The sequence below is a fragment of the Tachypleus tridentatus genome, chromosome 9 (assembly GCF_004210375.1).
Source record: "Tachypleus tridentatus isolate NWPU-2018 chromosome 9, ASM421037v1, whole genome shotgun sequence".
NCBI classification, from domain to species: domain Eukaryota; kingdom Metazoa; phylum Arthropoda; class Merostomata; order Xiphosura; family Limulidae; genus Tachypleus; species Tachypleus tridentatus.
Genome location: NC_134833.1, coordinates 122,975,687 through 122,992,596, shown reverse-complemented (window position 1 = coordinate 122,992,596; position 16,910 = coordinate 122,975,687). Strand labels below are relative to the sequence as shown.

At 34.2% G+C, this 16,910-nt stretch overlaps 1 protein-coding gene across 1 annotated transcript in view; it reads left to right on the top strand.

The window, feature by feature from the left end:
- The first annotated feature begins 1,038 nt into the window (after positions 1 to 1,038).
- Positions 1,039 to 16,910, top strand: part of LOC143227475 (uncharacterized) — a 24,988-nt gene continuing 9,116 nt past the window's right edge. Inside the window, exon 1 of the mRNA XM_076458917.1 lies at positions 1,039 to 1,168. Within this exon, the coding sequence (XP_076315032.1) occupies positions 1,039 to 1,168 (130 nt within the window). The remainder of the gene's footprint in view (positions 1,169 to 16,910) is intronic.

Genomic DNA, 16,910 nt, shown 5'->3' with positions numbered 1-16,910 from the left:
CTCCGTGTTTATATGAAGTCTGTGACCTATGGTTATGTTGGACTCCCTGACATGTGACCTGTATTAATTTTGACTCTGAGTTGTTTAAAATAAAGACAATTTTGTGAAAAACCAATTAATTTATTCTGCTTCCTAAAGGAAAGTGAACCAGATCATAGAATTTTCTTCTATTCCGAATATAAAAGTTGAACTATTTTGTGCTATTATGATGTATATATGCATGTATATATATATATTTAAATGCATCATGATTTTACTTTCTAGACATGGCCATTTTTTAGGTAAGAGAGAAAGAGACACAAACTACTAATTTTTGATCAAAGAAACAACATTTTTAAAGGATCATTGTCGTCTGCTTGACCCAGTGATTACAGTGCCGGATTGTGGATCTGAAGTTCTGTGATTCGCGCCCGTTACTGCTTAAACGAAAAATCACGATCCACACTTTGTGTTTGTGACGAGGTGCGTTACAGAATACTGACAGACAAAAATCTTATTTTAGATCAGATCAATATAGGAGTTGGTGGTAGGTAGTGATGACATAGCTGCTTTCCCTCTAGTCTATTATTTTCAAAATGAATTAGGAACAACTAGCTTAGATAGTTTTGTGCGAAATTAGACAAACAACAACAATAATTGTCTATCTTGCTGTGCAGAACACACCACGTCACGTTTTCCTGAAGTGTGTGTGTTTTCTCAAAGGCACATCAGGCTAAATGGTGAGCCCACCGATAGGAATCGAACCCCTTATTTTAGCGTTGTAAATCCGGAGACATACCTCTGGACTAACGGGGGCTTCGTGAAGTCAAATATTCATTCACTGTCGGATAATTAATCTGAGAGCACAATCAAATTAAATATTTTCGATACCAGCTGTCAAAGAGTAATTAATTAATTCATGATTTCATCAGTTTATCTGTTACTGACAGTCATTTTATTGTTATAAATACTGAGTTTGAGATTCGACGAAGAAATAGAGATACGAAATTAGCAACAAAATAATTTTATTCTCAACTTTGCGTACGTTCGTTAACAGTTATGAAACAGCTCGCTTGTCTTTCGTTAATTCTCGCGAGGAAACGAGAATCGTCTGTTAATTCCCAGTTGCGTCACTTAGTTACTTCAAAAGCTCACGATGGTTTATCATGCGCAGGAAAGTTAAAATGGCGTAAGTACAACAATAATAAAATACATTCATAGATTTCTTATTATAATACAGAACCCCTCCCCCCAAACAGTACGGATAATTTCATACTCTTAATAGAAATAACTAAAATACACTTCATGCCTGTCACTCTACACATCATACACTTATTCTTAAGCCTAAATACCACACAGTCATGTAATCAAATATCATAAACTAGCTAAATATAAAATCATCCCATTTCAGAGCTTAACCTCAAAGGTTGCGGGGAAGGGGTAAAGTGGAGATGTCGTCAAAAATGACAATATCATAGTTTGTTTGTTTGTTTCTGAATTTCGCGCAAAGCTATTCAAGGGCTATATGTGCTAGCAGCCCCTAATTTTGCAGTGTGGGACTAGAGGGAAGGCAGTTAGTCATCACCACCTACCGCCAACTCTTAGGCTACTATTTTACCAACGAATAGTGAGATTGACCATAACATTATAACGCTCCCACGGCTGAAAGGGCGAACATCTTTGGTGTGATGGGGATTCGAACCCACGACCCTCAGATTATGAGTCGAGTGCCCTAACCACCTGGTCATGCCAGCCCCAATATCATAGTTCAAAATGGAGCGTGTTGTTAGAACACCATGACAGATATCTATATGTATGATTACATCACAGTACCACAAAGTAGTGAACATGTTTTAAAGCCTCCATGGCATCATTTATAATTAACTGTCCTAAAGAGGGTGCTTAATACTAACTCATTTATAAATTAAATTGTCATAGAAAGGACGCTTAAGAGTAATACGCCTATAATTAATTTATTGTATAAAGGACGAAACAATATTTAAAACTTATTGTTTAAATATTTTCAGTACTAAATTATCATATTAATTAATTTATACAATTATAATTAATTCGTCCTAAAATATGATGCAATAATTACAACTTAATCAATCAAGTATTTTCAAGGATATTAAATATTATTTATTGTAACACGCGCACATCATAAATTTTTACCAGGCACACAATACATGTCTGTAGGTTTAAATTTATATTATGTAATAAATAAAACACGTACAACGAAACTGTTAATAAAAAGTCTATAGAAAGTCTGGAAAAATCTCCTCTTCCACCGTCATCTCCAGCCTACTGAGTTATGTACTTTATTATGTATTCATTCAATAGAAAACGTACGTTCTTAATAATTTTGAAACACTAATAGTACTCGTTGTTAGTTTGATGTGTATGTTTTTTAATGACTTCTACCATTATGTGGCATTAAAAACTGAATTAAACAGCCGATACTACGAAAATTACTTTGAGGAAATTTTTGCAGATTCGATTTGCCAATTACTCAAGAAAGATAACACCACTGAATTCATTTCGTTATAGGTTTTATAGAACGTTTCTTTTTTTTTAATGGCCCGGCATGCCCAGGTGGTTAGGGCACTCAACTCACAATATGAGAGTCACGGGTTCGAATCCTGTCACACCAAATATGCTCGCCCTTTTAGCCGTGGGGGCGTTATAATGTGACGGTCAATCCCACCATTCGTTTGTAAAAGAGTAGCCCAAGATTTGGCGGTGGGTGGTGATGACTAGCTGCCTTCCCTCTAGTCTCACCCTGTAAAATTAGGGACGGTTATCGCAGATAGCCCTCTTGTAGCTTTACGCGAAATTCAAAAACAAAGTCCTGAAATTATTTTAACCACAGTAGAAAAAGTAAATCAAAGTAAAATAAATATATATATACCACTGGATGAATCGTTTAAAACTGAAGTTACAACAGTACAATTGTCAGTAGGTAGTGCCAATCACAAATTATAAAATATCAGTCCTGACTGACTTAAGAAAAAATCAGTTATTGCTGTAAATAACAAAAACGACGATCTTTGTTGTGCTAAGGCAATAGTACTGGGTTTAGGGTATCTCAGGAAGAGATCCAAATTATAATTATGTTAGAGATAAATGACAACCACTACTGACTCGCACGTCTAAAGATTTAAATAGTTCAGAGAACTGTAACATTTGTTATAGTAATGAAAGCTTGAAATGTTAATCTGTTGTCTGTTCTGACTGTAACAGAAATTGCAAATATTTAGATTGTTACAATCAACATAAATCAAAGAATGGTAGACAAACAAAATTTTCATGTGATAAATTTTACCAGTGCAAGAATTGTTTTTATTATTATACCATTATTGACAGTTTGTTTGTTTGTTTGTTTTGGAATTTCGCACAAAGCTACTCGAGGGCTATCTGTGCTAGCCGTCCCTAATTTAGCAGTGTAAGACTAGAGGGAAGGCAGCTAGTCATCACCACCCACCGCCAACTCTTGGGCTACTCTTTTACCGACGAATAGTGGGATTGACCGTCTCATTATACACTCCCACGGCTGGGAGGGCGAGCATGTTTAGCGCGACGCGGGCGCGAACCCGCGACCCTCGGATTACGAGTCGCACGTCTTACGCGCTTGGCCATGCCAGGCCCATTATTGACAGAAAGAAACAAAACCCCGAATTTCATCGCTGTGGTGAATACATTTACGTACGATGTAAAGCGTATGCTTTTAAAACCAATTCAAGTTTTCTCCAAAACAAATATGTCAAATAAATGTTTGCTTTTTTGATTTTGAAACAGATCAGGAAAAAGGAATTCACAAGGTAAACTTTTGTGTGGTCCATGATTTTAATGACAAGGAAACAGTTTCCAAAGAATATAATTCATGTGACAAATATTGTAATTCCTATCTTTGAACGAGCATAAGAATTATACTACATCACATAATATGAAAAGTTTTGGGTTTTGACGGTCACTTTATGCTGAATAATCTTATTTTTCAAGACATAAACCTAAGAGTGAAAAACAACGATTATAACCATCCAAGGTCTCAGAACAACAATAATTGACAGCTATAATTTTATACCCTTATCTTTGTCATTGTTTCCAAATACATTTGGAGTAGAAGAGGAGTACATCTTTGATTTCCTGGAAGAGATGTACAGCTAAGAAATAATAGTCATTGTTAGTTATTATTAATTATGTTTTGTTGTTTTAATGAAAATGTTTGTTGAACATCACACTATCTTTATTGATTTATTTATTTTTTGCTCTTTTTGAATGTTAAATTCATCGTTTTTTACTTTTTTTAGAGACTGCCGATCTGACATAGATATTACTTTGACGGTGCTGTTTCTAATTCAAGAATGAGTTTCTTGCGATATTTGATGTAAACCCATTTAGGTATACAAGTGTGTCTGCTGTGTGCATGACTGTTAGTGTAAGTAAGTTTATACCAGCACGATCAATAGCTCTAATATTCAACCGTGGATATTTTACAATCAACAACTACAGTCAAGCGAGTATTCAATGGTTAGACTATATATAAAATAAGAGGGGGGTAAAGATTCAGCATGCACTTAATGAAGGTGAGAAACAAATCCTGGATTATAGACTAAAAGGTTTCTGTATCGAGCAGAACTCCATCTACGAATGTAATTTTAAATAGACCCATGTGGTTTGTAAGAAATCGTACTATTGAAAGACAAAAACAACAAGAAGGTTGAGAATGCAAAGTCATAAGAATATGGGAGTGTGTATCCAAGAGAGTTAATGACACTGATGTAATAAATTTTCCTATGGACCACACAGCAGTTTCCAGTCTGGATGCATGAGACTCCTTCTATGGAGGAAGAGTTAATGCTGCAAGACTTTTATACAAGTACAGTGGAACCCTTCTAAGCGGCCACCCCTCAGATTCGGTCACCCCTTGAAAGCGGTCATTCAATCACAGTCCCTTTTTTTGTTTACATAATCCCTAATTATGTAGTGGAACCCCTCTAATCAGACCAGTTTGTCTCAGTCCCGAAGGTGGCTGCTTTAGAGGGGTTCCACTATAAAATAAAGAGTGTGTGCGTCTGTGCATTTTCTTATAGCAAAGCCACATCGGGCTATCTAATGAGTCCAACGAGGGGAATCGAACCACCGATTTTAGCGATGTACCGCTGTATAAGCAGGGAACGTAAAATAAAGAGAAAAAGCCAAGTAAATCTGTAGACTAATAAATATTGTGAATATTTTGTTGGACATCCAGCAATCATAACGACAAACTTTTCTGCATGTAAAAGAGTTATTTTGGATTCATTAAACATAAAGTTTTAGCCCCGAAAAAACTTTATCATCCTGTATTATCCGTGAGAAGTAATGGGAAATTGACTTTCCCTCTGTAAAACGTATGTTGATTTAAGAGTATTAACACTGTGTAATCACTGGGATGATGAAAGAACTTTTATCAGCCCATAGATTACAGAGGAAGTGAAAAAAAGCAGTTGAAGGTAACTAAAATAATATAAATTTACGAAATTTCCTATTTTCCTGAAAAATCCACACAATTGTTTAAAAATTATATAGTTTGTAGGTTTGTAAATAAGCACAAAGCAACACAATGGACTATCTTTGCTCTCTCCACCGCAGGTATTGAAATCAAATTTCTAGCGGTGTGAGTCTGCAGACATACCGCTGTGCCACTAGGTGACAAAAATTATATAAAGACATTTATAAAATAAAACAGAAAAGTTTCAGGATGACTCTCTCACTGTTTTACATCAAAAGGAATAAGTGTAACTGTCTCCTGAAGACATAGAATTTAAATCCAGGCAGGAGGTCAGAAGGTCAGAGAAGAAATTACAACTGACCTACTTAACTGCTGTTAAGAAACAACATTTGTTAACCAAAAATAACGCCAATATTATAACAGATGTTACTTTAATTAGTGAAGTTACATCACTTCAGTGGAAACAAAAACATGAATATCTGCCCCAGAAAGATCAAACCATCTTTCTGGCATCTTTCACTATAGCACATGATCCTTTGAAGTTATGTGACACACTAGAGGTGTTAGGTTCGTCTGTTTTGTGTTGTCTACATTTCAGACGGTTTGTTTTGGAATTTCGCACAAAGCTACTCGAGGGCTATCTGTGCTAGCCGTCCCTAATTTAGCAGTGTAAGACTAGAGGGAAGGCAGCTAGTCATCACCACCCAACGCCAACTCTTGGGCTACTCTTTTACCAACGAATAGTGGGATTGACCGTAACATTATACACCCCTACGGCTGGGAGGGCGAGCATGTTTAGCGCGACGCGGGCGCGAACCCGCGACCATCAGATTACGAGTCGCACGCCTTACGCGCTTGGCCATGCCAGGCCACATTTCAGACGGATTTAACGATCCACCTCTGGCAGTTATTTTGGAGAATTTACAAAAGAGCTGGACGAACATTATATAACATCGTGGGTCAGTGGTGGTAAAAAAATACTGTCATTTATGTAGCGACGGAAAGTCATGCTGTAAGATCAGGGATTTTACCCTTAATTTTGTCAACAGTGAAAAATTAAATTTTTCATCAATGAATAATATAATAACTGATATATCCAGTTATATATATATCCATATTTCAGCCTCTTATAACAGTGACTAATCATAAGAATATTTGCAGAAACTTAAAGACGTAGATAAATTACAATAAAGAAGAATTATCGTCCAGTTTAAACCAAACGATACACCCTTCCATATGGATACCGATTTTCTTTTGCTTCCAATAGAGCTAACTACTCGCCTTGGTCTGTGGACTGATAAAAAGGGCATGTGCACAGCCTTGGGGTGATTCGGAAGTGTGCTCAACCATGCTCTATATCAGGTGAGCCACTTTACAATGTTTATCATTAGAGTTTAGGATGGATAACTGTCTACGACACTGTTTTACATGTTTAGTGGCAGGTCTGACATTAAGTGGTAAACTACACTTTGTAAGTTGACTTTTAACTTATCGTGAAGTAATTTACGACGCTCCTTTAAACGCTACATGGTTTTATGGTGAATTTTAATCGTTATATACGAAAAATAATGCATTCAGTTTATCAAAGGCTAACCTGAAGGGCTATCTGCGCTCGCCGTCCCTAATTTTGCAGTGTAAGAGGGAAGGCAGTTAGTCATCACCACCCACCGCCAACTCTTGGGATACTTTTTACCAACGAATAGTGGGATTGACTATAACTTTATAACGCCTCCATAGCTGAAAAGGCGAGCACGTTTGGTGGGACGGGATTCAGAATCTGCAACCCTCAAATTACGAGTCGAATGCCTTAACCACTTGGCCATATAAAAAAGGAAAACAAAGTTTCATAGATTACTTTAATCTAATCCTGCCCCAAAGAATTTCAAGTGCCGCGACTATTGAGGATTCTCTCTTGTTTTGAGTCGTATTATGTTAAAATTAAGTTTTTATTTTTAATGGGCTAGCACCAAAAAAAAAAAGGAAAACAATAAATGTTACCCACACAGTAACATAAAAATCATCATTTCAACGACATGCACGAGTGATGACGCACATCTCGATGGTGGTATATTTGTTCGTTTTGTTTTGAATTTCGCGCAAAGCTATTCGAGGACTATCTGCGCTAGCCGTCCCTAATTTAGCTGTGTAAGGCTAGAGGGAAAGCAGCTAGTCATCATCACTCACCGCCAACTCTTGAGCTATTTTTTTACCAACGAATAGTGGGATCGAACGTCACATTGCAATGCCCCCACGTATGTTTTGTGCGACAGCGATCCGAACACGCGACCCTCAAATCACGTGTCGAGCGCCTTGATCGCCTGGCCATGCCGAGCCCATTTTAAATTTAAAAAAAGATCAAACAATTTAACAAAAATGCGAATAAAGATACAAAATCAGCTGTAACAGTCTGATATAAATATTTTCACTTAAAAAGAATCGTTTTCTGTACGGTGAGAAAACAGTACGTTTAGCACGCTAAGATACGGGGTTTGATTCCCCGCGGTGGAAACAGTAGATAGCTCAGAGTGGCTTTGCTAAAAACAAACAATCTAACATTTCTTTTTCTTTTTGTGTTCAGAGATTCAATTCCCCTCAGTGGACTCAGCAGATAGCACGATGAACCTCTGCTGTAACAAAATACACATACACACTGTTTTTGTTTCAGTGAATTACAGAAAAGTAACAGACGATAGATTATAAGTCAAATTAAGGGACTGTATTCAACTAATTTCAAAGCTGAAATGCCAGATTAATATACAGTCTACAGAAGTCTATTTATTAACACACCCTTTTCATAAATATGGAATTAAACCCTTGTAAATGATGTACGAAACTAATTAATTTATAAATTTCTTCATGCTGTACAAAACCTTACTTAAAGCTGGATAGTGTGACAATATTGATCAGTTGTCACTTCCAAATATCGTCTTGTATTTTTCTTTTCTTTAATAATAATTATTTCGTCCTGAAGTTGCTTTGATTTGATAGTTTGTTAACTTTGCTTTAACCGACGAAGCGTCATTTTACATGTTTAATATCTGAGTAAGATTAAACAGTTTTTGATTGCAATTAATTCCACAAATGATTAGATTATTTCTGTTTACAATTATATATACACACAAATATGATTAAGCTGTTTCTGTTTATAACTAGTTGTGCATACGAATATCATTAGATTGTTTATGTTTACATCTAGATGTACACACCAATATGATTACACTATTTCTGTTTATAACTTGTTGTACATACGAATATTACACTATGTAACACAAATTTTGTTCCTGGAAAGTATGTGTTATTTCTTAATTGCTTGTGTTGTAAAAGTACACAAAATGACTATTATTCTCTTCAAACTTTGCTTTTATGGCCTGGATAATTAAATTTAGAAATTAACCTATTTTATATGTAAAAACGGGCAAATTTGGACATTTTTATTTACATAAGGTCTGAATAAAACAACATTTGAATCAAGATTTACATGTATTTACACTAAAGTTATACAAAAATGTTTAGCAGTGACTAGTTTTTCGAGATTTGCGACTATAATGTAAATCACTTTCACGTATCAACCCCCAAATATAGTCTCCCATCATGTTTTTGTTATAAGCTCCCAGGTCACAAAAGCAAAGTTTGAAGAGAAAAATAGGTATTTTCCATTTATTTTAGGCATAAGCAATTGGGAAATAACACTTTCTGCCCAGAAACAAGAAAAAGTAAACATTTTGTTACATAGTGGTATTGGACTGTTTATGTTTACATGTAGATGTACACACGAATATGATTAAGCTGTTTTTGTTTACAAGTAGGTTCACATAGAGTGTTATTAAATTGTTTATGTTTACAATTAGATCTACACACGAAGGTAATTAAACTGTTTAGAAACAGGTCTACAAATGAATATAATTAAACAAAGTTTCTATTTACATCTCAATGCATTCAAACAATATTTCTAATATTTATCTCATTCGTTGACCAAGAAAGAAACTTTAGGCGTGAAGTACTTATGGAAGATCTAAAGTAGTTAGGGATGTCGTTCTGTTTAATATCACCCATATAAACAGATTTATAGAACAAGAAATAATAATGATTTGAGGATGTTAAAAATTAATTTAGAAGTCCAATGGATTATTTCAATACGTTAAACCTCTACTGCATCCATTAGGACTCTAACACGGCGTTAATATCCTCAACGTACTGTTAGTAAATACATCGATATCCTAACTTACAATCCTATGCAAAAACCTTTCGAATGTCTAGAGAAAACATTTAAGAGAATGTTTCTAAAAGTCTAAATGTTCTCGAGCGTTTCGTTAACGTTTTTAATAAAATGTTGACTTCCAACCATGAAGTATGAACGTTTTCAAGTGTGTTATTAAAATAGTACACAACCAGGCATCTCCACCATATCATTAATAACCAGTTCAGTATATAAGAAATACAATGCGTGGAAAAGAAGTGTACAGCTTCTAAATATAGACTACATAATCGATGCATTTGTAAGAACGTTACTTGCGAAGAAACAGCGGAAAATACCAACTCGTACGTTAATAGAATATCTAACACGCATGTCACATCCAAAACTTCAATACTCACAATGTTATTGCCAGAATTATACTCAAAAACAGATGACATCTCAATCAGGATACATAAACTTTGTATTTTTCAGGTTTTAATTAAAATAATTAACTTAAAATGAACTGGTATAAAGGTTGGTCTTATATGACATTTTTAAAATATTAATTTGATTGAACTTATACATTTTCATAATGGTTAAAAACATTCTTGACATTATTTTTGCATGTATTGATGAAATGTAATGATACAATACTTACAAATACAGGTATGAAGATGTATTTTAAATTCGTAACATATCACATGATTTTAATAGTTCACCTATTGATATATATACGTTATTTATTTTACATTCTTGGTTCGGTTCATTTCAAAAATATAAATTAAAAAATTAAATTATTTTATTATAACCTGAACTTGTTAGATACGAATATTAATGTTTGATTAACTGATGACAGTAATCCATTTGGCCTGACAGAGCCAGGTGGGTTAAAACACTCGACTCGTAATCTGATGGTTGCGGGTTCGAATCCCCGTTACACCAAATATGATCGGCCTTTCAGCCGTGGGGACGTTATAATGTGACGGTAAATCCCATTATTCTTTCGTAAAAGAGTAGTCCAAGAGATGGCGGGGGGTGGTGATGACTAGCTGCCTTCCCTCTAGTCTTACACTGCAAAATTAAGGACAGCTAGCGCAGATAGCCCTCGAGTAGCTTTTCGTGAAATTCAAAACAAACAAACATTCCATTTAATTTCAACAACATCAGTGAACTGTAAATTATCGATAGCTCCAGACGAAACTATAATAAAGAAATATTGAGCTATTAAACAAATGGCCCGGCATGGCCAGGTGTTTCAGGCACTCGACTCGTAATCTGAGGTTTGCGGGTTCGAATCTCCTTCAAATCAAACATGCTCATTCTTTCAGCTGTAGGGGCGTTATAAAATTACCGTTAATCCCACTATTAGTTGGTAAAAGAATAGCCCAAGAGCTGGTGGTGGGTGGTGATGATTAGCTTCCTTCCCTCTATTCTTACACTGCTAAATTAGGGACGTAGATAGCTTTGTAGCTTTGCGCGAAATTCAAAACAAACCAATGAATTTTATCCTGGAGGTGTAAGTTATAATTTTATTTACGTTAATAGAATTGTTAGATGTATGTCTTTCTTTTTTTATCATAAACTTATAGATTTATTCAACTAACTACTACTCGATTTAACTCTTTCGTTTCTAAATATCATAAATCGGTAGACTGAATAAACAATGGTTAGATTAAACATTGTTGAATTTAACTCTTTCATTTTTTGACATTAGAAGATAAATGAAAATTGGGAAACTAAAAACTTAGAAATAAGGATCATAGAAAGCGAGGAAACAAAGTTGTAAGTACTGTAAACATTATTTTCTCAAACTACAAATTCTTGTTTTGGTTCCACCATATGCAATTCTAGGTAACTGTGTGAAGTCAAAATAGGGACTTGTAGTCTCATTTCCAAAACAATGTCTACAGTATCCCCTACCTTATTTCCTTGATTTTTACGATCCTCATCTGCAGGTCTTTAAATTCCCAATTGTTGATTTATCTTGTTTTCCTCGCTTTTTAATACTCACTTATAAGTAAAGAATTAAGGTCAGGCATGGCCAGGTGGGTTAAAACACTCGACTCGTAATCTGATGGTTGCGGGTTCGAATCCCCGTTACACCAAATATGATCGGCCTTTCAGCCTTGGGGGCGTTATAATGTGACGGTCAATCCCACAATTTGTTGGTAAAAGAGTAGCCCAAGAGTTGGCGTTGGGTGGTGATGACTAGTTGTCTTCCCTCTAGTCTTACACTGCTGAAGTAGGGACGGCTAGCGTAGATAGCCCTCGTGTAGCTTTGCGCGAAATTCAAAAACCAAACAAGCAAAGGATTACTTGATGTGGTAGCTAAATTTTTACATAGCTAGTAGTTAGCTGATACGGTTCGGTATGATTTACCTTAGCTATTGACTATTTGATCGCATTAGCTCGAGATGTAAAACTGGCAGAGAAATTTTTTTATAGAACATAGTGAATATTTATAGTTTCTGTGTGACTAAATTCTCTGTATATAATGCATCGAAATTGGCAAAATATATGGCTAGACTGAAAGACAATCCTGTTAAGCGCAGATAACATTTTACCAATAGTAAAGCAATCTTTTTAAGTAAAACATACGTCTAAAACATCACTTTAGATAAACCTTCGCGTCTTTTAATGTGACTATTCTACGAATGTGTGTAATAAAATTTAACATCATACATACTGAATTTTTTTTAACTTCTTCACTTTATACGTGATATTGGATTTGGTTCCCTAAAGACAACATTTGTATAGTGTACAAAATATCTAGTATCTACATGTTACACTCATCTAATGTTCATCTATTTTTGGCTGGTAATTAATGTTTCACCCCGTACGTAAACGCTTTTTAAAGGAATACCAAATGTCTATAAAAAATGCTAACCTCAAGGGGTAGTGATAACATAGTTTACACTAAAATTATGATGTTTTCTTAGTTAATGTAAAATTCAGAAGAAATAAGTCGACTTTCCAATACCTCTAAGACCTTTGTAGTACATTCTTTAGTATTGTACAAAATATTTGAGTACAATATACCAAGCTGGCAAAACAATAATAATAATTACAAAGGGCCCATTTTGAGTGGATTTTCTTTTCCTTATAATTCTAACACACATGTTGGCTTTGTGCATTTGTTTATACATTGCAGCCTCAGCAGTCAGTACATTCTTTAGTATTGTACAAAATATTTGAGTACAATATACCAAGCTGGCAAAACAATAATAATAATTACAAAGGGCCCATTTTGAGTGGATTTTCTTTTCCTTATAATTCTAACACACGTGTTGGCTTTGTGCATTTGTTTATACATTGCAGCCTCAGCAGTCAGTAGTAAAGATTTTAAAGTGTTTTTGCACTGATTCTTCACTGTTTAAGGTGGTTTTTGCCCGAACATTCTCTTATGCAATTCCTATTATAAACCACTACTGTAGTTCATGACAATCCTTTAGACTTACCAAACAATTTTAGATTAAATACGGGTGGATTTAACTCTTTCATATTCTACATATTTACTTAACAGTGATGACTTAAGATTATTGAAATCACCTTAAGAAATAAGAATAAACTACTTTATAAATATGGCTCTAAGGAGTTTAACAGAAGAAACAAAATGAATGTTTTAAAGCAAATCTCAAAGTAACAAATTACCAGAATCTATATTTTGATTAAAACAAACAGTAGGAAGAAATTTATAAACACCATGCTGCCCATGACAAACGATACGCAGAGGTATGAGATTGTATATAAACTAATTCAATAGACATACCTTAAAACGTGATTAATAGGTGACATATGAAGTGGTCGTGAAGACGTTATGATGCTACAGCCGCAAGAACTCCATGATTGCTTCTAATGAAACGTTTCGCTTTGAACATTTGCCGGGAAAATCATAAAGAGATTCTGATAATTTCGACAAATTAATCCACTAAAATACATCTAGCTCTTAATTTTCAAAGTGTTGAATGAAGTATCTTATTTACGTGTTCCTTAGAAAGTTTTAACGATCAACTCGTTATGAAGTAAAATTATTTTATAGTTTTACTCATTGCGCTAATTAAAAAAAACACAAAAAGTATTTGTTTCCTGAATTTCGTGCAAAGCTACACGAGGGCTATCTGCGCTAGCAGTTCCTAATTTTGCAGTGTAAGACTAGAGGGAAGGCAGCTTGTCATCACCACCCACCACCAACTCTTTTACCAACGAGTAGTGGAATTTACCGTAATATTATAACGCCCCCACGGCTGAAAGGACAAGCATGTTTGGTGTAACGGGAATTCGAACTCGCAACCCTCAGATTACGAGTCGAGTGCCTTAACTAAGTGGCTCTACCGGACCACGCAAAAAGGAAGTCTATGTTAAAGCACAACTGAAAATAATGTAGTTATTAAATGATCCTAATGGTGATGTAATGTAAGAGTTTTGTATATTTAACACACAGAAATGTTATCCTTAATTTCAAACATTAACCATCATTCTCCTCTTTTTAGATATTTTTATAAGTATTTACATTTTCTTATTATGTAGTTTTCCATTTTATAAGTAAATAAATATAGAAATTGAGTAACATGCAATTAGACTCCCAAAGTATCATATAATAGGTAGAACTTTATCTTCATGTTGCCATTACGGGTATGTAAATTCTATGGAAATTGGTCAATACTGTCACGTTCGCTAAATTCCATCGGCCATTCCTAATCGGAAAAAGAGCAGGAACGGACTGATTATCACAGAGATTCAGGGAGTAAGGGACCAGCCTGCTATTACAAATAGATTTGAAATATTACAGAGAATTATGCTCTCAAGGGACGTTAAAATCACGTTTTGTTTTGTAATTACGTCGTAACTCCCCATTTTATGTGAATGAAAAAAAAATCACTTTACTGTTTCTTAAAAGAAAAAGAGCATCAAACGTTCTGGAAGGTTTACACACAGTACGTGGCAAACATGTAAATTATATATAACATGGCTATACAGTATATATAAATTAAAATTTTATCTAAAAATAATGGATTATTTAGCCAATTATAATTTAATGTAAGTTATGTTTGATTTAATGATTTTCTTTTAGAGCACACATTTATAGCATTTTTACATTAACGTAACAGTTTACGAGAAACGAGTACTTCAGAAGGACAGTCTTAAGAAAAGTTTATATGACAGGTGGAATGAAATGTTAACATGACTGGAAAGTTGAATAACATAAGGATGAGTAGATTAAATGTTACAACATAATTAATAGAGTAAATAATATAACATCATCGAAATGTTGAATAACGTAACATGATGAGTAGGTTACACAATGTAACGTGATGAGTAGGTTAAGTAATGTAACATGTTAAGTAGATTAAATTAATGTGATGAGTACATTAACTAATATAATGTGATGAGTAGAATAAATAATGTAGTCTGATGAGGAGGTTATGCAATGTAACATGATGAGTAAGATAAATAATGTAACTTGATGAAGAGGTTAAATAATGTAGCATGATTAGAAGGGTAATGATGTAACATGGTAGGTGATAGATTAAATAATCTAACACGATGATAAAATAATTCAAATATTTACAAACATGTATGTTATGATAAATATTTCCTCAAACCAAAACATTTCAAAAATAATGCGAGTTCTGAAAATTTGTCACATTAACTCTGAATCAAACAAATGAAGTATAGTTTTATACAGAAGTGTAGTGTGAGCGTTACAACTAATCATTTAATTTGGAAGATATGTAGGGATATATCACAGTCTGATCAAAATCAGACATTTCTGAATCGAAACAACAAGAATTTATAGAATCTCAACAAAACTTATACAGCATATAATAAGAAACCTTACACACAATGAACAGCGCATATAATAAGAAACCTTACACACAATGAACAGCGCATCTGAGGAAATTTACTGTGTATAAAGAAAAATCCGAAAATGCACATAAAAAGAAAAACATTACACGATACACCAAGAAAAACATTAGACAGCATATGAAAAGAAAACATTACATAATACATGAAGAGAAACATTAGACAGCATGTGAAAAGAAATCATTACATGCTACACCAAGAGAAACATTAGACAGCATATGAAAAGAAAACATTACATGCTACACCAAGAGAAACATTATACAGCATATGAAAAGAAAACATTACATGATTCATGAAGAGAAACATTAGACAGCATGTGAAAAGAAATCATTACATGCTACACCAAGAGAAACATTAGACAGCATATGAAAAGAAAACATTACATGCTACACCAAGAGAAACATTAGACAGCATTATGAAAGAAAACATTACATGATACATGAAGAGAAAACGATTGGACAAGCATATGAAGAGAAATCATTACATGCTACCACCAAGTGAAACGATAGACAGCATATGAAAAGAAAACATTACATGCTACACCAAGAGAAACATTAGACAGCAGATAAAAGGAAAACATTACATGCTACACCAAGAGAAAGATTAGACAGCATATGAGAAGAAAACATTACATGATACATGAAGAGAAACATTAGACAGCATATGAAAAGAAATCATTACATGCTACACCAAGAGAAACATTAGACAGCATATGAAAAGAAAACATTACATGATACACGAAGAGAAACATTAGACAGCATATGAAAAGAAATCATTACATGCTACACCAAAAGAAACATTAGATAGCATATGAAAAGAAAAACATTACATGCTAAACCAAGAGAAACATTAGATAACACATTAAAGAAAACATTACATGCTACACCAAGAGAAACATTATACAGCATATGAAAAGAAAACATTACATGATTCATGAAGAGAAACATTAGACAGCATGTGAGAAGAAATCATTATGCTACACCAAGGAAACATTAGACAGCATATGAAAGAAAACATTACATACTACACCAAGAGAAACGATTATACAGCATATGAAAGAAAACATTACATGATTCATGAAGAGAAACGATTGACAACTTGTGTGAAAAGAAATCATTACATGCTACACCAAGAGAAACATTAGACAGCATATGAAAAGAAAACATTACATGCTACACCAAGAGAAACATTATACAGCATATGAAAAGAAAACATTACATGATTCATGAAGAGAAACATTGGACAACATGTGAAAAGAAATCATTACATGCTACACCAAGAAACGATTAAACCAGCATATGAAAGAAAACATTACATGCTACACCAAGAGAAACATTAGACAGCATTATGAAAAGAAAACATTACATGATACATGAAGAGAAAATTAGACAACATATGAAAAAA